This window comes from Natator depressus, chromosome 4 (assembly GCF_965152275.1).
Source record: "Natator depressus isolate rNatDep1 chromosome 4, rNatDep2.hap1, whole genome shotgun sequence".
Classification (NCBI taxonomy): domain Eukaryota; kingdom Metazoa; phylum Chordata; order Testudines; family Cheloniidae; genus Natator; species Natator depressus.
Window position 1 is genome coordinate 38,505,137 of NC_134237.1, and position 21,571 is coordinate 38,526,707.

General features: G+C 41.8%; 1 protein-coding gene, 2 long non-coding RNA genes and 1 other non-coding gene across 6 annotated transcripts in view; 3 read left to right on the top strand and 1 right to left on the bottom strand.

Moving 5' to 3' along the window:
- The window catches only part of LOC141986359 (bifunctional heparan sulfate N-deacetylase/N-sulfotransferase 3), a 110,416-nt gene extending 105,090 nt beyond the window's left edge, over positions 1-5,326 (top strand). Inside the window, exon 14 of one of the 2 annotated variants that reach the window (XM_074950790.1) lies at positions 1,066-5,326. In XM_074950790.1, coding sequence (XP_074806891.1) covers positions 1,066-1,185 — 120 coding nt within the window. In that variant the 3' untranslated portion in view covers positions 1,186-5,326. The remainder of the gene's footprint in view (positions 1-1,065) is intronic. The other variant, XM_074950789.1, reaches the window with a different exon arrangement.
- Positions 4,692-15,018, bottom strand: LOC141986362 (uncharacterized). Of its 2 annotated transcripts, none has more exons than XR_012639257.1 (3): positions 14,800-15,018; positions 13,725-13,872; positions 4,692-6,504 (listed from the first exon to the last, which is right to left on the bottom strand). It is a non-coding gene; the product is annotated as an uncharacterized LOC141986362 (long non-coding RNA). The 2 variants fall into 2 exon arrangements; XR_012639258.1 differs by lacking the exon at positions 4,692-6,504 and adding an exon at positions 7,397-7,415.
- A 422-nt stretch (positions 15,019-15,440) lies between these two features.
- Positions 15,441-18,290, top strand: LOC141986360 (uncharacterized). Its single transcript, XR_012639255.1, has 3 exons — positions 15,441-15,594; positions 16,071-16,113; positions 16,872-18,290. It is a non-coding gene; the product is annotated as an uncharacterized LOC141986360 (long non-coding RNA).
- LOC141987026 (small nucleolar RNA SNORA24) lies at positions 15,854-15,984 on the top strand. Its single transcript, XR_012639422.1, has one exon. It is a non-coding gene; the product is annotated as a small nucleolar RNA SNORA24 (small nucleolar RNA).
- Positions 18,291-21,571: the final 3,281 nt, after the last annotated feature.

The window sequence follows — 21,571 nt, forward strand, 5'->3', positions numbered from 1 at the left end:
GTGAGCATAAAGGCCAGGATGTCTCCAAATTAACTTACCCTGAAATTGTTTTTTAAACATTTTCTTCATATTGAAAAACCTAGTAGCTCTCAAAAAGCTGCAACATAGTTAAAATCTCAGCCCCTCAGCTAAGCAACCCACACCAGCAACAAGCTCAAAACTCATGGTTTGTTGCAGTCATGGTCAGATGTGTAAATGTGGGCCTGTCCTCTGTTCTTCCAGTCTGTTTCATTCTTGACTTGTCAGGCTATTAACAGTTACACATGTTCTCATGGCAGTTCATTTTTAAGACCAATTAATTTTGGTATCTATCAGTTTTGAAAATGTTTCTTCAGAAATGTTCAGATAAAGTTACTTTCACAGGCCTGATAGCTGAGGTCCACACTCCCACTTCTGCACAGAGGAGGGGAAGAATTCTCAGCAAGCATTTGGAATCTCTGTTTTTACTCTGGCCTTCTCATACTGAACTCCCACTTAACTTAGTCTGAATGAAACCTGAGTGAAGAGCTCAAGACTTGGTCAGTAGTAAGTACTATTGTACTTACTTATTGTACTGTAGGCCTGATTTTATTCTCATGCTGGTGTAAATCAGGAGTAACTCTTGTGAGAGGAGAATCAGCCTCTGTGGGGTATTATTTGTATTATGTTTGTCCATCCTGAACAGCTCTAAAAAATGTAAATACCTGAATGACAAACCCTGAAATACTATGGAGTTATAGTCTGCCCTCAGTTACACTGATGTAAACTCAGAGTAGCTTATTGACTCCAGAGTTACTCTGGATCTATACAGATGTATCTGAGATCAGACTCTGATCAGTTTCTTTGGTTTTGATGAACATTTTGGAAATTTACTGTATATCTACTAAAATTATCCTCTGCAGCTCAGCTGCTAAATAGAGTATAGATGCTGTGTGCCATAATACATAGTATAGGAGAAAGTATACAGCACAGAAGAAAACATTGCATAGTTTAGATACAGGTAAAACAAACTGCAAAACTCAAAATCCATAGCATCTACAGTACAATATTTTACTAAATAAAAATGTCTACTTTTTTATCCATCAGTGCAGGGCTTTTCTGTCAAGCTACTACAGAGATCACAATGTGGAACTGTCAAAACTCCTGCACAAATTGGGACAACCCCTGCCATCATGGCTGAGACAGGAACTACAGAAAGTGAGATAGCATTGAGAGAAAGCTTCTTGAAATCTCTCTTCCACACTTGAGTCATCTTACCTAAAGCCTTCAATAGCTACCAGGAGGCAGGTGTAAAATATACCTCTTCAAAAGAGAATTAAAGAATGAAGTTCTTTCCATATGCTGGCATGTGGATTGTGAAAATGTGTGTGTCTCTTAGAACTCTGGAGGCCTGCAGGCTTTCTCTTCACCATTCCTGGGCCTGTGGAATTGTTGTAAACTACTGTGCGCACATGTGGAAGTCAATAGCAACTGGTATAAGCTTTAAAAGCAAAGCTACACAATTGTCCAATTTCATAGTAAATATTTACACTTTTATATTCAAACTTAGGAGTGTTGTGTCTCATGTAAGTTTTGTAGCCCATTGTTTGCCTGCTCATGGTTTTTCATACTTTTTGATTATTATGACATGTCTTATACAAAACAAAGAAAACCCTGTATAACACACAATGGCCAAATGTACTCCTGTCTTTGGAATCTGCTTACCAAATTTTGAACTTAAAATAAATGACCACAGTTGAGGAGTACAAACACATGTTGTTTAGGTGTAAACAACAGGACAGAATATGTTTTGTGAGCCAAATCTTGAAGCCACAGGTAAAACACTGTAGCAAGAAATAATGTAAGAAAAATGGCCCTGCTCTGTGAGGAGGAAACCACAGTGTGCTGTGGATCCCTTCAAGTTTAGAATCTATGCTTTTAAATACTGCACCTCCATACACAGTCCACTGAAACAGCAACACAAAGGAATATAGAGTATTCTGAATAGAGACTACTCTATGTTAAAGAAAAAATCTAATTAGATATATGAAGCACAACGTTAAAAAAGAAATGTACATTGTAATAATCTGAGTGTTAAACTTATGACTCTGAACCAAACCATAGCAATGCAATGAACAAATGACCAGAGTAGATCTTTCACACCTAGCTGCTGTGAGCTGCAAGTTATGGGGCCTAGATTCTGATCTCACAGTTCTGTAAATGAGGAGTAACTCCAGTGAAATCAGTAGACTTATATCTGAAAAACTGGTGTAAGAACAGAAACAGACCTATATTAAGATTGCCTTAATTAACAATTTATCTTGTCCTGGTTTTTGGTATGTTGAATTTTATGTATTTATTTGATGTGTGTTTTCCAAAACTCTCCTTATACTGACTGAAAAGACGTGGCATCTCTCAATGCCTTCCAATTTAACACATTCAAGTTGCAAAAATGCACTTGCTTTCCCAAGGGAGATATATTTTTTAAAAGTTTTGTAATTAAATAAATAAGTTAAATAAAAATTAATACAGTGTGCAGTCATGATATAGAATTAGGCTCCAGTACTGCAAACACTTAAGTATATGTTTAAGTTTTCACAGTGTGAGTACTCTCAGTTAAACAGTGAGACTAGGGTGTAATTATTAATACTTCAAAAAATTAGGAAAGGGATCATTAAAAATATGAGCCAAATTTAGCTCTCATGTTACTCCACTGAAATATGTCTCAGTGTGTTTTAAAAATGCATTGACAGCTAATGAATAAATATCCAAAGTCAAAAAATGGACATGCTCCCTCTATATACTATTGTTCCACATAAGATGCTTGGTTCTGTAACTGCATTCCCAATATTTGCTTTAAAATGAGCAGTTAAAAAGTACATCAAATGGTGGAAAGCTTTTCTGTGTACTTGTTTGTCATAAACTGCACAATTTAATTTTTACGATAATGGGATGGAAACCAGTTTATTGTTCACTAAATAGAAAACAGATATTGTAATTCTAACGTAACTTTTTTTTACTCGTGGACTTTGTTTTTGTAATACATGATTTTGATAGGCCTGTAAAGAAAAATATCAAGGTAAATTTGCTGTGTATATATACGTTACTCAGCACATTATTGCATAAAGGAGCGTGCATGATTAACAACAAGGATCTAGTAGAGTAGACATTCTATAAGTTGAACATCATAATTATTTATAGAAAGAGTGAAAAAAATCTTATTTCATTTACTGTCATGTGCATTAGGTCCAAAATTTGACTTGTCTTAAAATTCTTTTAATCTAGTAAAAGATACCCCCTGGACTCTGAATAACTACAAAAGAAAAATCCTTTGCATGTGTAAACAGTTGATGTGACCTGAAAATGTCTATATGGATTTGTAACAACTAAGATGTTAATGTGAATCATGGGGGAAGACACCTACGGTGATGCTCTAGTAGCCCCACTGACTTCAATAGAGTCCTTTCATCCTTAGTGTACAACGGATACACCATCACCAAAACATTAAAAAGAAAATACTATTTTTAGGAACTGCACAAAACTTGTGTTTTGTGCTCTGGTGCTACAATTACTCTGCTCTCTTTAAAGCAGCAATTACATAAGCATTTTGGGACCAGATCATGCCCCCAAGATTGCTATGCATGGAGGGCAGGGAACCTCTTTGCACAGATGTCAACCCTCCTCTGTGCTATAGGGATGGAGCTCACACACATTAATAGCACAGACTTTTCTTTCTAGGACACCACAAAGGGCTCTCTGCCTGGTCTAGATCTGGGAGGGGGTGGAGGGAAGAGGGTAAGAAGTGGCCAGCATGAGGATGTGTGGCAGCCCCAGGTTGGATGGGGCTTGGGTGTGGACTGGGATATGCAGATTACCTTTCTTCTAGTCCCAGGTATTTTATACAGATAAGGTAATATATTCTAGAGCTGTAGACCCTATTCTGCAGAGCCTCCTGATGGGATGTGGGAAGGAATGCCTCTCTTAAATGGGGACCCTTTGGCAGCCATGGCCAGGCAAATAGCTGGTAGCATAGCTCCATTTCATCCATATTATCAGGGAGTGTGGGGACTGTCAGGCACAGAGCACAGGATCTCCACATTGATTTCAGTGGGAGTTCTGACTGAGTAAATACTATAAACAAAAGTATTTGGCCTTTTTTCCTCAGAATTGTGCATTGCACAGGGCCTGATCCTGAAATCCTTATTGTTCAAAACTCCTATTTTGACAATGCCTGAGAGAAGTCTGTAGGATCAAGCTCTTTAGCATCAGCATCTCCAGATAGCATTAACTTCTCGTGCAAGTTAATATTATTGAGACACTTAAAAACAATGGATAATAAAGGCAAATTGATAGTGTTCTTTGAGTTTACAAAGGTATTTACTGCTCTGATTTGCAAATATATTTGGGGCTGAAATTTTTTGTATGAGCCTTAAAAGGGAATAAATGCACCTACCCATAGTTTTTGTTTGAAATATTATGTTAAAATATGTTTTAAAATATTCAGCAAAAGCCTGTAAAAAAAAAAGTAAAAATAACATTTATTCAGGACCAGCCAGGTTAGTTATGAACAAGGAGTCTCAGCAAAGCATGCAGACTCCAGACTTTATCTACAATAGCTGGAATCTGAAAATAATGGGATACACATGAGTAAAGCTGAGCAAGTAATTCATAAAAAAATATTTATTTGACCAAGTTTAGCTTATTTTAAGCTCATCTACAAGCAGACTGCAGTGTCTTCAAATTCATTTTCATAAATATCCTACCAACTTTAATGGGTTTTTTAAAATTTACAGATTGATTGTAAAACATGTATTGCAAATATTTGATAGGTTGAGCTAATTAGTTGTGATTGATCAGATAAGGCATGTGGTATGTTTTCCTGTTCCCTGCTTAGATGAGTGTGCAAGGAATTCCTTCACAAAAACTTGTCTGTGTGGAGTTTAACTTGTTTTCTGCAAATACTCATGCATTTGACTTTGAAATTTGCTTTCCACAAACATCTGTGGCAGTAAAATACAATGCAGGATTGTTTGCAGAAAGTGAACATAAAGGGGCATAAATATAGGTGATGTCAATTCATCTGACTGTTTCAATAAACATTTATGAAAGTGCTACAGTATTTTCCCAGCTCCACATTTGAGAAAAGAGTGAGTTTAACTGATTTGCAGGCTACCTTGTACAGAATACCCTTTTCTTTTGCTTAAAAATGTGAAACTTCCTCAGGAAGAAATTAAATAGATATTTCAGTGTTTATAGATGTAATATTCTTGTCATTCACATTGAATGAAAATTTCTGGAAACATTTTTCTCAACGTTTTTTAAAATTAAAAAAACAATATTATTCTGCTAGTGGCATGATATCTGATGTGCAACAATAAACTCTGATAAGAAAATGTACTGCCATGTAGTAGTGATTTTATGTTCATAAAAGTTCTCCCCTTCCAGTTTTTTTGGCAGCTATTGTACCTTGACTTTGAGATACAACACAGTCCAGAAGCAGAGTAGTTTCATGAAAGATTTTCCAAACGAAAAATATTGCTTACTCTGTCGGTATGTGGATATTACTGCTCGGTGAAGCTGCTTTTTTACTGCCTAGGCTTGTTGATTACTTTTTATACAGCTTGTGCCAGAAGCTGCAAGTGTACTTCAGTAACATTTTCAGATCTTTATATACACAGACAAGAGAGCTCTATTAAAAGTATTAAAAAGTATTTGCCCTTAGGTGAGGTTTGGAGGAACACTGTTCTTAAGTTGAGACATTCCAACAGCCTTCGTAGACAGCAGGGAGCATTAGAAAAATCCATAAAAATTACTATAAAATTAATATTACCAAAGAAAAATTCTGTACTATCAACTACTTGAGGTCAGAAAAGCACTCTAGATGTGATGGTACCTGGCCAAATAAAAGCTTATAGTGTTGTCTTGGGGCAACACAGAAAATATCAACATGATACATTCTGCTCATTATGGGGAAGTGATGTAATCCGTACACTATAAAATGTTTGGGTTTCTTTTAAATTAACTACAATTACTTTAATTGGATAATTAAAAAAACAGTAAAGTAACAACACAAATGTACTGAGTTAGCACAATCAGAGCATTTTGCTTACAAGCAGCATCCGGCCATACTACATTCTTAGACTCAAGTCACCAACTCAGCTAATGCTGCCATTTGACAGATCTTTCAATTTTGCCAATGTTTTGCCAATGCCAAAATTGCCATTCAATTCTAATGCATCAAACACCTTTCTTAATGCTCCGTGCTCCACCTGAATGATGGGGGTAAAATTAGCAGGATCAGAAAGGAAGACTCACAAGAGGAGAAAGAAAACAAATGAGGGCAGCCAAGAGGTAGAGAAAACAGAATGAGAAACGCAAGAACTTTTTTCTAAAGAGAAATGGAGGGGGTATATAGGGCAGATCCAACATAAAAGGATTGAATCTGAGTGTGCCAAGCACCGTCAACTACCACTTCCATCGATGAGAACTGTGGCTCCGCGCTGCTCAGGTTCCGGCTACAGCTGGGTAAGAAGATGCCTCTTCTGTCTGGAAAAAAGGCAAAGAAGTGTCTAGTTTTCCCTTCAGGAAAACAAAGGAAGAAAAAAAAATTTCTTTTAAGGAATCACAGTCAAAGAAAGAAAGAAAGAGAAAATGGATTACAACACCATGGAAAATCAGGCCTTCTGTCTAAGTTTTCTATCTATCACATTTCCTCAATTTACTTTGCTTTTATCTTTTTCTTGCCTCCTTTCAGTTTTCTGTTGCTTTCTTTTTCTTTTTCCATTGGCCCTCTCCTTTCCTTCTCCCTCTGTCCTTTTCTCTTTCTTTATTCCTTTCTGCTCCACTTGACAAATTCAAATTGCAAATAAGGCATGCGGTTTTAGCAGTGAGGATAATTTCAATTGGAACAGCTCAAGGATGTGGCAGATTCTCCGTCACTTGAAACCTTTTGGCTCTCTTTTTAAAAGATATAGCCTACCTCAACCCCAACTTATTAGACTTGACACAAGAAATTACTAGATGAAATTCTATGGCCTGAATTATACAGGAGATCAGACTGCATAATCACAGGACAGAGCTGCCTGTAAAAATCTAATGCTTTCTAGTGAGTCTTCCATCATAACTCCTTTCTTCAGCTGTCCTGTTAACTATAGCAGTCCAGAAATTTTAAAAACCATTCCTTTCTTGTATAACATTTTAGCTGTAACCACAGTATGCACATCTTAGTTGTGAGACCCTGACTGGAAGGAAAACATTGAGATTTCAAATGTGTAGACATCAGATAAAAAGCATAGGAAGGAATAACCAGTTTATTCACATGACATACAGTAGAACGAAAGTCTGGAACACAAATGGTGCAAGGTCAGAACCGTTCAGGTTTAGTTTACAGGTAGGTAGCAGGTGGCCAGATCTCCAATGTGCCCATTTCCTTCTGTACTGGAAGCAATGTTACTTTTCTAAAATAAATGGCCAGTAGACGTCATATTATAATGCAACAAGATAAATGCTGGCCCTTTAAAATGAAATCCACTTCACATGATTGATTTTGCTCTGAATTCATTTTTCCAGGCTTTTCCACTATACTCTAATTTTCCAAAAGCAAAATGAGAGCAAAAAAAAAGTACTGACAATAAAAAATGGAGTTTCCCTCTGTAGCCATCGCTCCCTGCCCTTCTCTAAGAGCTCCACTATCAGCAACACTTGCAAATTCTAAATTAATTGGAGAAAACAAATTGTTTCACTAGAACATATTAAGACATATTAGAACATATTAAGTTCTCTTCTCCTTTATGTAGGTGTAAATTCAGAGTAACACCACTAAAGTTAATTGGCCCAGATTTGCTGTGTTGGTTCCACTGGCTTCTTCCAGGTACACCCTGGTAGAGACAATCTGCATCTAGGATGCAGAAGCTCCACCTGTCTGCTATGTCCTGCCAGAAGGGGCATCCAGAGGAAATGCTGATTCCTCTTCCGGGCAGCTTTAGCCAGGAAGTTATTGCAGAATTTTAAAGCTGCCCTCCGCTGGCAGAACTCAGAAGAGGGTGGTAAGAGCACCACTCCCTGCCTCCCTGAGGTGAATCCCCCCCTCAAATGCTGCTGCCTTCTACAGGTTCAGTAGCTCCAAAATGTACCACTCTGTGCCCCAGTGGATTAATCAAACCCAATGGAATTATTCTGGGTTTATTCTGTAATTGAGAGCAGAATGTAGCCCAGTGTACATTCATTCCCTTTCACCCTTTCCCCATGTTTATTCCCCCCACCCCACACTGTTCCTCAGACGTTCTTGTCAACTGCTGGAAATGGCCCACCTTGACTATCACTACAAAGGTCCCCCCGGCTCTCCTGCTGGTAACAGCTCACCTTAAGTGATCAGTCTCCTTACAGTTCATCCATCCGTAGCTCACGAAAGCTTATGCTCAAATAAATTGGTTAGTCTCTAAGGTGCCACAAGTACTCCTTTTTTCTCCTTACAGTGTGTTTGGTAACGCCCATTATTTCATGTTCTCTGTGTATATAAATCTCCCCCCTGTATTTTCCACTGAATGCATCCGATGAAGTGAGCGGTAGCTCACGAAAGCTTATGCTCAAATAAATTTGTTAGTCTCTAAGGTGCCACAAGTACTCCTTTTCTTTTTGCGAATACAGACTAACACGGCTGCTACTCTGAAACCTGTCATGAACTCCATTATCACTCTCCTAGCTCCTGAGCTGCTCACTTGATTGGTCTGAGCTTATTATGGGCTATGACAAATACCTAGGTTTAAATAGGATCAATTTAACACATGTTAACAGCACACTGCCTTATCTACACTCAGCTGCTCAAACATTAGCATTAGCTAACCCCTTCCAAGTCCTAATCTAGACAAAACCTTTGTGTCATCGGAGTGGTGAAAATGGGCTTTATCTGGGCCAGAGATGTGGCCTTTACACCCCCAATGCCATCATCCAACTTTCACTTTCAGAGAGCATAGTAAATCCCAGACAAGATCAATGAGACAGGAACAACACAGCAGAATATGCATACTAATGGTCCCTTGTCTAACCTGATTTTATTAGCTATCTTCATTCTCCGATGCTACACTTGATTTAGCTTGCCCAGGTAACATAAGTTTTAAACTAAAAAGAAAAGTGTTTTAATAGAAAAAAGGAGAAGCCAATTCATAACCAATGTTAACAATCCATATCCAAATCTATCTGATGACCAAGCAAGAGCTCTGGTTACAGTAAACAGGAGTTCAGTTATAAATGCCTTTGGTTTAGTTGGTCCAGTCAGATTTGAGAAACAGCATAATCACCTGAGGGTTTTTTTCCCCTCTAAATCCTTTGTCAGTGCACCCTGATGTTACTAACAAGCTGTCTCTTGGATGGGTTCAAGGAACCTACCAAAAAAAAAAAAATCTGGACTTTCCATTCATGTAATGGGGAAGAAATTTCAGGAGACTGATGAACTCCACATTGAAACAAAATGATCAGTATGATTGGAGCAACCTCATGATTGAATGGAGGAAATCATACCTATTGACTCTGGCATACAAATATGGAGGCCATCATGCACTCTGATAATTAAAATTCTATTGCTGTGACTTCTTTTAGGACCTGGTTCTGACTGCACACCACTTTTCCTCTGGTGTAACTCCATTGATTTAATTGAATTACTCCTGGTTTACATTTGTATAAACAAAGTTCAAAATCAGGCCCTTTCTTTTTCATCTGCAATGTGTGATGTCCCTAGTCAAGAACAGAGGAAATCAGGGGACTTGCAAGTTGGGGGAAATGGTAGGAGAGCATGATTGCAACACATGGGATAAATATATTTAACTACTGGGCATGGGTGAAATCTAGCACTGACCCAGCAAGATAGAAATTAGAAAATAAACATAATTATCCAGCAATCGTTCAAAATGCAGTCAAACCCTACTCACCTTAGAGAAGTGAATTATGTCTGAGTGAAAAATGCCAGTCCGAAAGTCCCAGAGAGCTACAAAGTCATTGATATTCATTGTACAGCATTGAATGAGCCAGCTAAATGGTTACATAAAGGCTTATATCCACACCAAAGGCATTAAGAAATACACATGTGCTATAATGATTACAGTTTTTCAAATTACAAACACAGTGATCCTCTGAGCATCCACATCGCAGATTCAACAATCATGGGCTTGCCTCCCTTTGCACTCCATTACAGCACCTCCCTACACCCTCCCTCAACATTCCACGTGGCATCAGGGACCAAATACCTATCCCTACCACTCCACACTCAGGAAATTAAGGACACCCACAGCTTCACATACATCAACCGTGGCTCTCACAGGTCAGTGTATGTGTAGGTAAAATGCACATGAATGTTCTTTCCCCTTATTAAGTTCTGTTCCATTAAGTTTTTAACATACTTGTTTTTAAAGTGCACAGATTTTTCTTCGCACTGGTTTTGTTACTAAATTAAATTCTGTTCTTTGGAAAATAATTCATGTTTATTATTCACAACATAAGCTGCAGAGTGCATTGCAGCTTTGAAAGCACCCTTGTTACTGTACAGAGTGACACAGCTCATAGGAGCAGTAACAAACACTGTAATAATCATAAATCTACAGCAAGCACCACAAAATTAATATATGTATTGACAGTGTTATATTAATAGACATACACCAAGCACCACACAAATCATAACTGGCCCCAAAACACCAGGGCCAGATAGAGCACACTGCAATGCATTACTGTGGCTCACTGTTAAAGTACACTTTCAAAGCCTCTCTGAACCATATAGCTCCAGGTTGATTTCTATTAATAGCCCTTGTGTCTGCCTGAGAGGACTCATGCCTGCCAATAATGGGGTGGTGACTGAGCATGCTCAGTCAATGTGAGCATGCTCAGTAGAAGCCAAGCAGAAAATCTGGGGGGCATGTGACCCCACATGTCCCCCCCATGCGTTGCCTCAGCTACAGCCCTCCACCTCCATCCTGGTGGCAATTCTTTCCCCTTTGCTTCACAGATATTATGCAGGACACAGCAGGCAGCTATAACCATTGGGATGTTTTTTCACTGAGATTTTATGAGTAAACAATGCCCGTGTCCCTTCAATCCACCAAAAGAGCATTCAACTGTCTTTCCGCACCTGCTGAGCCTGTAGCTGAATCTTTCCTTGGTGCTATCAAGGTGGTTGATATATTACTTCATGAGCAAAGGGTTGGCTGAGTCCCCCAGGATCACTACTGCATTTCAACATTGTCAATGATAAGCCACCAGTCGAGAAAGAAACACCCTGCTTGTAGCTTTCTGAACAGTCCTGTGTTCTTAAAGATGCAAACATCATGCACCTTCCCTGACCAGCCAACACAGATGTCAGGGAAATGTTCCCAGTGATCCACCAACACCTGCATAACCACAGAAAAGTAGCCCTTTCTGTTGATGTACTCTGGCAAGATGGTCTGGTGCCAAAATAGGGATGTGCATCTATTGCACCACAGCAATTCAGGAACCACATTGCTGCAAATCCATGCTCTATGTCCTGCACATTGCCTAGAGTTACGGACCTGCGTAGTAGGAGATGATCAATGGCCCTGAACACTTACATGACAACAGCCCCCACAATGGATTTCCCAACACCAAAATGACTTCCCACTATCCAGTAGCAATCCAGTGTTGCAGTTCTAACAGTGCAATTGCCACTCACTTCTCCGCTCTCAGTGCAGCTCTCATTTTGGTGTCCCTGCAGCCACTGCTCATCATTCCACGCCTGCATTACAATGAGATCACACCAATCAGGGCTCATTTCTTGGGCCCAGAAGCAGTGCTCCATCATCTGCAGCTGCTCCTTGAACGCCAACAACCACCTTGAACTGGTTCTTGCTATGTCACACTGCAATCTGTCCTCCAAGAAATCATCATGTTCCTCACTGGTCCAGTTCATCTTTCAGCTCTTCAAATACCAGAGGATACTGTGTCCTGAGCTTGCATTGCTTATGACAACAGTGCAGAGCTGTGCAGACTCCATGCTTCTGTCAGGCTGCATGGCATGAGTGGCGGGTCACATAGGCAGGGGGAGGCATTGCTTCCCCAGACAGGCGTGACCCCGCCCCCCGCCGTGACGCTTCCAGCATGTAGCTGCGGCTCCAGTCCTCCCGGCTCTGAGTCCAGCCTCTCAGTGCTCTGCACGCTGCCCACCTTTCCACGCTCTGGGACTGGGGCCACACACTGCCTGCCCTCCCACGCTCCAAGACTGGGGCTGCACACCGCCTGCACTCCGGAGCTGGGGAGTCTGGGGCCATCCGCCACCCGTCTTTCTATCCCCCCACCCCGCAGGCTGGGGCCGCATGCTGCCCACCCTCCCGGCACTCCTTTGGGGCTAAGAAGCTAGCCGCAGGACTGGGCCAGTGATAGCGGTGGGGGGGCGGCTCTGGGCTCCGGTGGAGGAGGGCTTGGCTCGGGAGGAGGGGGTAGGGCTGGGAGCTAGCCTCCCCCAGCGGGCGGTTCACATGCCACCCATGCTGCATGGGCGTGTGGGATTTTGAAAAAAGGCACGAAAATTAGGGAATATAAATGACATTATGCGATGGAGACTGTGTCACGCTGGGAAGTTAACCCCTTGAGCCCAGTCACCCTGTGTAACTCATTTCTGCCCCACCATGCATTGCCAACATTTCCCAAAAGACAATGCACTTGACGGTGGTAGGTGCATGCTGGGTTACCTATTCATTGTGCACCTGGTGAGCATGTGCAGCACTGACGCAAGGAGCCAAGTATGGACGTGCACAAGAGGTATACTAACTGTGGCAGCTTTATGCCAACATAACTTGCGTCGACCAAAGTTTGTAGTATAGAAATAGTATAGGCAGACTACCAGTATTATACAGTGATACCTCTGAAAATAAAATACCTTAAATGATGGACTTGCAAAAGTTTAAATACCATATTTCACATAATGCTAATGTAAACCTGAATTGTTATAATATAAGCATCATCTGACTAAACTGTTCTGCCACATCAGTAGAAGCTATTGTATATGTAAACTGTTCAGCATGTTACTTTAGTATAACAGGTTGAAGATCTCGTGCATTCGGTAGTTTGGCATATCCATTAAGAACATTGTAACATTACATGCCATTCATCATTGGATTATATATTTACATACTTCTGAGCAATGGTGGATGAACCTTCTTGAACCCAAAAACTTTCATATAGTAACATTTTTTTGCTAAATATCTAAATATCTGAACAACAGGACAACAGAGCCACCCAATGGCCAGAAACTGTTGTTCGTACTTAGTAAAGTACCACCAACACTTTCAGGAATATTTCTAAATTGAATATGTTTCAGAGTAGCAGCCGTGTTAGTCTGTATTCGCAAAAAGAAAAGGAGTACTAGTGGCAAAAAGAAAAGGAGTACTAGTACTCCTTTTCTTTTTTCTAAATTGAATATGAACACAGAATTTCAATGAGATCAAAGGTAGAAAATTTTCAGCGAGTGAGTTAGACTTACTCTTTGATCATTTTTTATTCCCCTACTCTTCTTTTACATTTTCAACTTTCTGTCACAACAATCCTTTGCCTCTTCACATTATTGACCAAGCAAATTGAGGCCTAACATGCAATCCAACGGCATTTCTTTATTGTCTGTAATAAAATGCAATAACTTTTGAATGCCACATCTGAACAATTTCAAAATGTCAGAGAATGATCTAGTCATCAGTGGCCAGAACTCTATTGATTTTGATGAAAATCAGAAAAAACAAATGGAAGAAATGGAGGACACATGGATCTCGTGGTACCTGGTTTGCAGAGCTACCAGCTTCAACCACTTCTGCAATTGTCTAAAAATGAAATAACTGGTTGGCAGCCATTAACACATTCCATCATAACAACACCCCAATCTCAGTTTTGCTGATCATCCCAATAAACTTTAAAGATACTGACATCCTGAAAGAGAAAGAAAAGAAAGGAGAAATTAAAAATACATCTGATGGGAAGAAGGGAGAATGGGAAGGCAAGGGGAGAGCGAAACAGGGACATACACAAGAGCTCCTGGCTTAGGGGAGGAGACAGGGAGACACAGAGCCCCTGGTATGGGAAGAAGGGAGGCACACAGAACCTCTGACAGGGGGCAGAATGGGGGACCCAGGTATGGGAGGGAGAGGAAATGGGTGGAAAGGGGGTGCACAAAGAGCCTTTGGTATGGGAGAGAAGCACTGGGGTAATGCATGAATAGGAGGCACAAAGAATCCCTTGCTATGGGAAAATGGGGAACCCTGATATGGGGGAATGGGGAGGCATGGGGGAGAAAGCGGAATGAGAATGCACACATTTCCCCTGGTATGGGGAGAAGGGGAATTATGGGGCAGTCAGGACCCCTGGAGAATGGGGGGCCCTGCTATGGAAGGAAACAGGGAGGGACAAATGAGGGAAAGGGGGTCAATGGGGGACACACAAAATCCATGGCATGACTAAAGGGGGCCCTGAAACAGGTAATGGGACGGTGACACACAGGGAGTTTCTGGAGGGTTGGCAATGGAGGAATGCCCCCAGGTCTGTGCAATACACTCAGCCTATGGACAACGTGTGCAACTCCTGAGGATACATAAGCACCCTAGGGGCTTCCTGTATCTTGAACTGACTGTTGTCCCCCAGGAACCATAGGGCAGCCGCACAGGAGAGCCAAGCTTTCACAGAATATCAGAGTTGGAAGGGACCTCAGGGCCCTGCTCAAATCCCCAATTTTTGCCCCCCATCCCTAAATGGCCCTCTCAAGGATTGAACTCACAACCCTGGGTTTAGCAGGCCAACAGCTCAAACCACTGAGCTATCCCTCCCCCCCGAAGTTGCTCCAGACCAATGCAGGTAACATACAGACACGCGCGCGCGCGCACACACACAGAGGATGGAATTCGGGTGCAGCCGGTGTATCAGTAACGTTCAGCTAAGTGTGCACAGAGCACGCGGCAACCTCCCCGGTTGCGACCCCGCGCGGTTGACACGGAACCACCAGGGTCCTTTCTCGCGCGCTCCCTCCTCCAGCCGCTCGCGAGGTAGGCCCCGAACAGGGCAGCTCGCACCTGCGCAGTCGCAGCGCGGAGAAGAAGGGGGAACTGGCGCCCGCCAGCAGCGGCAGCCTCTAGCCCACTGGGAGGGGCCAGGGCGCAGCCACGCCCCCCTCACACACGCCGGAAGTACGCCTTGCCGGAAGGGGTGGGGTTGCTGCCTTGGCGAGAGAGAGCCGCGTGGCGGGCGGGCGCGCTTGCTCTAGCTGAGGAGGGGCAGCGGTAGCCGCTCGGTGGGGGCGGGAGCGGGAGCGACAGCGACGTTCCCTCCACGCCGGAGAACGGGCCCCGTCTCGCTCCCAGCTACGGGGCTAAATTCTTCTGGCGCTCTGCTTGGCGCGCGGTCCCGCCTGGCCGAGGCCTGCCTTTCTGGCCGGCGCCTGGGTGCTCCCCGGCCCACGCTCCGGGCGCGCGGCGCGACCGCGGGCTGGGGCGCGGGAGGCGGAGAGGAGACCATGGCGCCGGGGGAGGGGGGCGCTGGTGGCGTGGCCAGAGGCGACGGCGGAGGCGGCCGCCGCCTTTCCGGTAACGTGGCTCGTTGTGTCCCTGCAGGTGGGGACCGGACCGCCGCGGAGCCGCCGCCGATGGGAGCGGGATGCAGCAGGTAGGAGCCGTCACGCCCGGGAGGAGGGAAATGTTGAGCTCCGGAGCCCGCACCGCACTATCCACTCTCGTCTCCTCCGACGGTTCGGGAGCGAGTCAGGCCCTGCCGCCGCTGCTCTGGTACCGGCCGCCCCCGCGTGCCGCCAGCCGCAGGAGCGTCGGGTCCCTGTGGCGGCTGGCACCTACCGCGGGCCCTGGGCCTGGCCCAGGCCCCGGTGTGCGTGTGGGGTGGGGTTGTCTCGGTGCCGCCGATCGCGTCAGTCCATGAATCCGTGGGACCTGCCTCCTGTGGCAGCTTCCCTTCCTAGCCATGGAAGAGCAGCGTCTTGCTTTTTGGCAAAGCTTTCACTATCTAATTGGTGAAAGTATCTGACTGGGGCAAGGAACACGTGTGTCATGTCCAAGCTCGGCAGTCACGTGCCTGGCTGATAGAGCTCAGCAATCCTCACTCCCTTCCGTCTCTGTGCTCTCTTCCAGGGTCCTAGCAGACTTGAGACCCAGAGCAACCATCTGTTGCCAGGTAAGTGCTTTGCTTTAAATCTGGGCTCGGAAGTCAGATGAAGTCTTGTAATTATTTAAAAAAAAAAAAAAAAAAAATCTGCTTGGCCTGGGATTAAGACTGAAACTGATTTGCCCTGTGTTGAAGTTGGTATTAAAACAACTGGGTTAGACTTAACTGTCCCAGAATGTGGTGGTTTGGAATGTGTACCATAGTCAAGTACAGGCTGTCTATATACAAATCGTTTGATAAGAGTGCATTTGACTATTAATGCTCACAGTGTCTTTACTACTAAAAGGAATAGTCCTGTTCACATTTTAGCTTATTTTAGCCATTTCCTGTCCCTGCAGTGGGAGCCTAAATATGCTGCTTTTTTTGTATGTGTTTTGACGTATTGGATGTTTCCTATATGTGTTCCAAATAAACATTTCTGTGATTAAAAAGGTTATTGTGTTTCAGACTGGTTAATAAAGGTGACCTCACACTTGGGAGGCTTTTAGAAAACGTACCTAAATTTTGTTCCTTCAGGACTACTTTTAATACTTGAAACTGGCTGGCATAACACAACACTTAACAAAATCCGTAGTGCAAAATTACTTACCGATAGGAAAGTTGTACTATGAACAAACTTTCTAGTCAGTCCAGCAAGATAACTGTATTTATCTAATTTGATTGTAAACTTCAAAACTGCCTTTAAGTAAACCATAGGATGTAGTGGTACTCTTTTAATCTTTGTTGTTGGAAGCACTTTCAGTTACTTCAAACTCTGTTTTTTGCAGGACAAACATTCCTAAGTTGTGACGACTTTGAAGAAGGTGGGGTAAACAACACAGCCAAACTTGTAGAAACTTGAAGTAAAACAAGTTTGCTCAAAGGCCATTTAAAAAAAAAAAAACCCTTTTCATTGCTGGTTGGAAGGAGAGCCAGCAGTGAAAATTGTACTATTTGCTTTGGAAAGTGGTGCAACATCATAACCCAACCCAAGAAAGGCTGCAGCCAGCCAGCAACATGAGCAAGTGTTAAAAAACCTGTCCAATAAATGCTAAAATCTGGTGTGTGTGTGGGTAGTGAAAATTGGATTTTTTGGATGGGTCCTAAAAACTTGAGATGCCATTTGGTTCATGAAGACTGTCTTCATAGTTCCACACACAGCCTCTTGGAAGCTGCAGTGCATTGCCTTTAGACTTCCATGCCAGCTGACTTAATGCAGCAGTGTGGCTGGCAATCAAGCAACTAAGTGGGTTGCTAGGACAAAAGCAAAAAAGAGTTTCTAAAGCTCATGCTTCTGCTGCAAAAATCATAATCTTTCCTCATCTCCCTTCTACCTATTTAAATATGTATATATAGAATGCCTAACTTCTTAGGTTTAGGGAGAAATTAAAACTTTCACTGTTTTACTTCTTTCTCCTGCAAAAAAGTAATTCTAAAAATCTGACTTAATTTTATAACACCCCCAAATTCTTGTTGAATTGATTCCACTAACTATTTATAATCCAAATATTGGACAAATAACTTGAGATCATGTGCTGCATTTGTAAGTGGTGAAACTAGAAGGAACAAATGAAACTGCCACTCCTCAGAACAGCCACAATTCTCGTCTCAGAAATTAATGCTCCTTGGTAACTACAGAGGGAGAACCATACCACTACAGATATTTAAAGTATTACATTCACAAAAATACTAGGCCATTTGAATAAAATACACTGATTACACAACTTCTTGTATATTCTCATTGCATTCATTCATTCTTTCTTTAGCATTACTGCCAAGTAGGGCCATGTCTACACAAGGATTGCTGTTCCAGTATGGATATGTCAGTATAGTTTATACTGGCAAAAGCATAGTTTTGCTGCTGTCTCTGGTGGGGACTTATGCCAGCACAACTATGTTCAGATCACACTGCACTGATGTAGCTATGTCAGCAAAAGTTTATAGCGTAAACTTGACCTAATGCAGCTCATTGGTAAAGTATACTTCCAGAACACTGAATGTGCCAATGCCTGCCAAGGTTATTTTGAAACTTTACAGAATGACATAAGTCATGAAGAATATGGTGTGTGGTGGTTAAACAGATTTCCGTGAGAGTATTGTAATTAAAGCCCTAGTCTTGAACGATAGTTGAGCGCCATTCCAGGCCCATAGTTAGTAGGTACTGAATAACTGAAGGGGAATACTTAGCTGCTTGTAACTTATCGTACATGTGAAACATTTCAAAGGATAACTAATATTAAGCTCTTAAATAGTCAAGGATTTCTCTTTTAGATTTCAAGAAGGTTCACCTAAATAATTCAGGAAACAGGGTTTTGTCATGCTTTGTTTGGCGAGTCTTTATTTTTAATGAGCTGCTATTTTCCTTTTTTAAATTCCCATAACTGGATGGGGGCTTTGCAAGAACAGTTTATAGCTTTAATTCATATGTCTTTTGCGCTTTTTACTAAAAGGCATTCTTTTGAATATCTGCATTTTCCCAACAGATAAGTGAAAAGCTTGGTTGAACAGATACAACTGTACTGAAATGTTTTCCAGTAGTTCCTTTTGAAAAGCAGAAAACACCAAATTATTGGTTATTTAACTTCTTTTTTAAAGTTTTGCCAAAGGCTATTGAAGTATGCTCTATAAAGTAGCACATCTGCCATATAAATGCTAGTGGTCCTTCAGTTACTACTCATCACTTTGTGTTTGAGCAATGCACGAATACTTCGTAAAGAAAAGAGCTTTAAACATTGGTGTCACTGTTAATTTGTTATTTTAATTTTAAATTTAGCAGAAGAGCAGTTAAGTTTGTTTGGATTCCTAATTATGAGTTTTGAACTCAGTTTTTCACAATCAGACTATTTTTAAAATATGTAACTGAGCTAGGTCAAATAGAATGCTCTCTAACATTGGTATTCTAAGCAAATCCCTTAAAAGCATTTGTTCTTCCATGTGAGAATAAATGTTCTTAAAGCACAGCTATGGTACTTAAGCAGAACAAATGATAGTGTTAAAACAAATGGTTTATCTAGCTTGGAGCTGGGACTGTACACCCAAATTGGTAAATTTAAAATGGTTAATGGGTAGAATGCCTCATCTTCAATAATTAAACTTTGAATAATCATTCCTTAGTCCTTTTCGGGGGAGGGGTGCTGAGGGAGGTGCATGCACTACTACTTCCCATGGGTATTTCTTCCAAACTGTAATTACACCCACGTGATAACAGGCCACGGAGTTTACCAAAGTGTTATGTCGCTGTCCTGGGTAAATTGGAACCATGTGAATGCATAATTACGAGAATTTTATACTAATTTTGTGGGATATGCCTGTCTTCCACTTGTTCTAAGTTTTACCTCTGTTGTGTATTGAAAGGGAGTTGAACATCTGTCAGTATCACTTTTTGTCTGATAGCATAACATCAATTTGTTAGCCAAAAAAAAAAAAGCAAATATAAGGAGAAAACATCGTCACTGAGAATACTGGCTCCTTCAACTCTGATGCTGGATCAGCAGCCATCTATAGAGAAGCAGCAATTCATGGGGTGGTGGGTTCTCATTTTTAGCTGCTTCTATGTGTGGGGAAAAAACACCTGAACAAGCAGCTGTAACAAACAGGAAGGGGATTTTCAAAATACCCAGAAAATTTAAGGGGTGGGTTTGATGGTTGGTCACCTGAGGGCAGGGCAGTAGAGTTCAGTGATGACCAGAGTGGCTAGAACAGGCATTGTGGGACACTTCTGGAGGCCGATCAGAGCACATTAATAGGCCAGGACGTCCACACTGGCACTGCGGTGCTCCAGCGGGGGTGCATCAAACATTATTCCACTCGCTGAGGTGGATTACCAGGAGCGCTCTAGCCATGGAGTCAGGGCACTATACATGCCTTGCCAGTGTGGACACATTGTGAGGTAAGGGCTGCTGTAATGCGCTCTAACTCACAAGTGTAGCCGTGGCCAAAGAAACCAGGAAATCTTCCTCCACTAGGGGTTGCTGCTGCAGAGGAGAGAAAGCAAGATGCCCTTGGACTTGATCTGTCAAGTACCAACTGCAACTGCTCTGGGAGAAATTTGGAAAGTGCTATGGGGACAAATTCTTGAGTAGGACTAGAACATGCAGGACAGATGACTGGCTTGACTAGGTATCACATCCTATGACAGGAACCAGACAGCTAGGCAGCATAAGCAAGGAGTGTGGTGGAAGTGAAATGGGGCTGAGACAGCTTTTGCTGAGCTCCTACAGCAAAACATTTGGGGGGGGGGGGGGACTAGAACTACAGTACAGGGATGTATCTAAGGAAGAACACATCAAAGGAAAAATGCCTAAGCACTTTTCCTACTTCTCATGTAGAAATAACTTGATAAATAGGTGTACAAATGTAAAGATTATTAAGAGGGGCTGTCAGTGACCAGTATTAAGATGTAGCACAGGCTGAGAAATCTTGAGCACCTCAATAAAGGCAAGCTTTAGGGGTTTGTAAATAGCAAGTCTGTTCTATTTAAAAACTAACAGGTGAAGGTATTGTGCAGGGGTGTTCTGTTTAGTGCAAGTATAAGCTACAGGGTAATAGCAAGCTAATGGGATGCCGTTAGGTCTGGTCTGAATCAAAGATCTGGTGAGATGAGTAGATGTTTATAAATGGGGGGGGGGGGGTTGCAAATAATTGAGCTTGGGGAAAGAATATGCAGAGATTGGAGGAGGAAATAATTTTTTTTTCTAACATTTGTGAACAATGCTGATATATTTTAGGGAAGTAAATACATTGCTTTCTTACTCTATTTGCATTTGGGGATTTTAATACCAAAAGACACTTAGGCCTGCAACTGGTTACACTAAGACATGTAATCATTCAATCATCATGGACCTGTTGTCTGGAATTTATGGTAGTCAGTCCTTGGAAAATTATATAAAGCCCTCCTGGCTCAAGTACTATTACTAAATCTTTACTGTCCAACATTTTATGACATATCAGTTTCAATGTTTTGTAAAATTTCACAATGGAGAACCCCAACTTTCTGATACTCTGCAGGCTGTGGGCTTCACAATCATTTATTTCTGATTACCATTTTTGTCTTCATTTTAACAGTTTCAGTGGCGGTTACTCTGCTATTCAGAGCCAACGTCTGCTTTCATACCCTCTGAAAATTTAGTCTTAAGATTGCAAGCAGTTTAAAAATATTTATATCTAACTCTAGAGCTTGATCAGATGTTTTTTTTCACTTGGATGTCAACGTAACTAATGATATTTTTATGGCTGCTATCTTGTAATGTGACAGCACTAATAACCTCGCCTATGGGTGAGTATAAATAATTCAAGGACTCATACATTTTTCCAAGCACTGGTTCTGCACTTCATCACTGAGAAGAAAAATGTTTTAATTCATGACAGCACTGTTACGTTTAAAATAAACTTTATATTGAAAGATTCTCTCATGGACCAACAAGCACATAGTCCGTCTCTGTACAGAACTGCTGAAACTGTATCTAGAAGCCTGTGTCTAATTGATGAT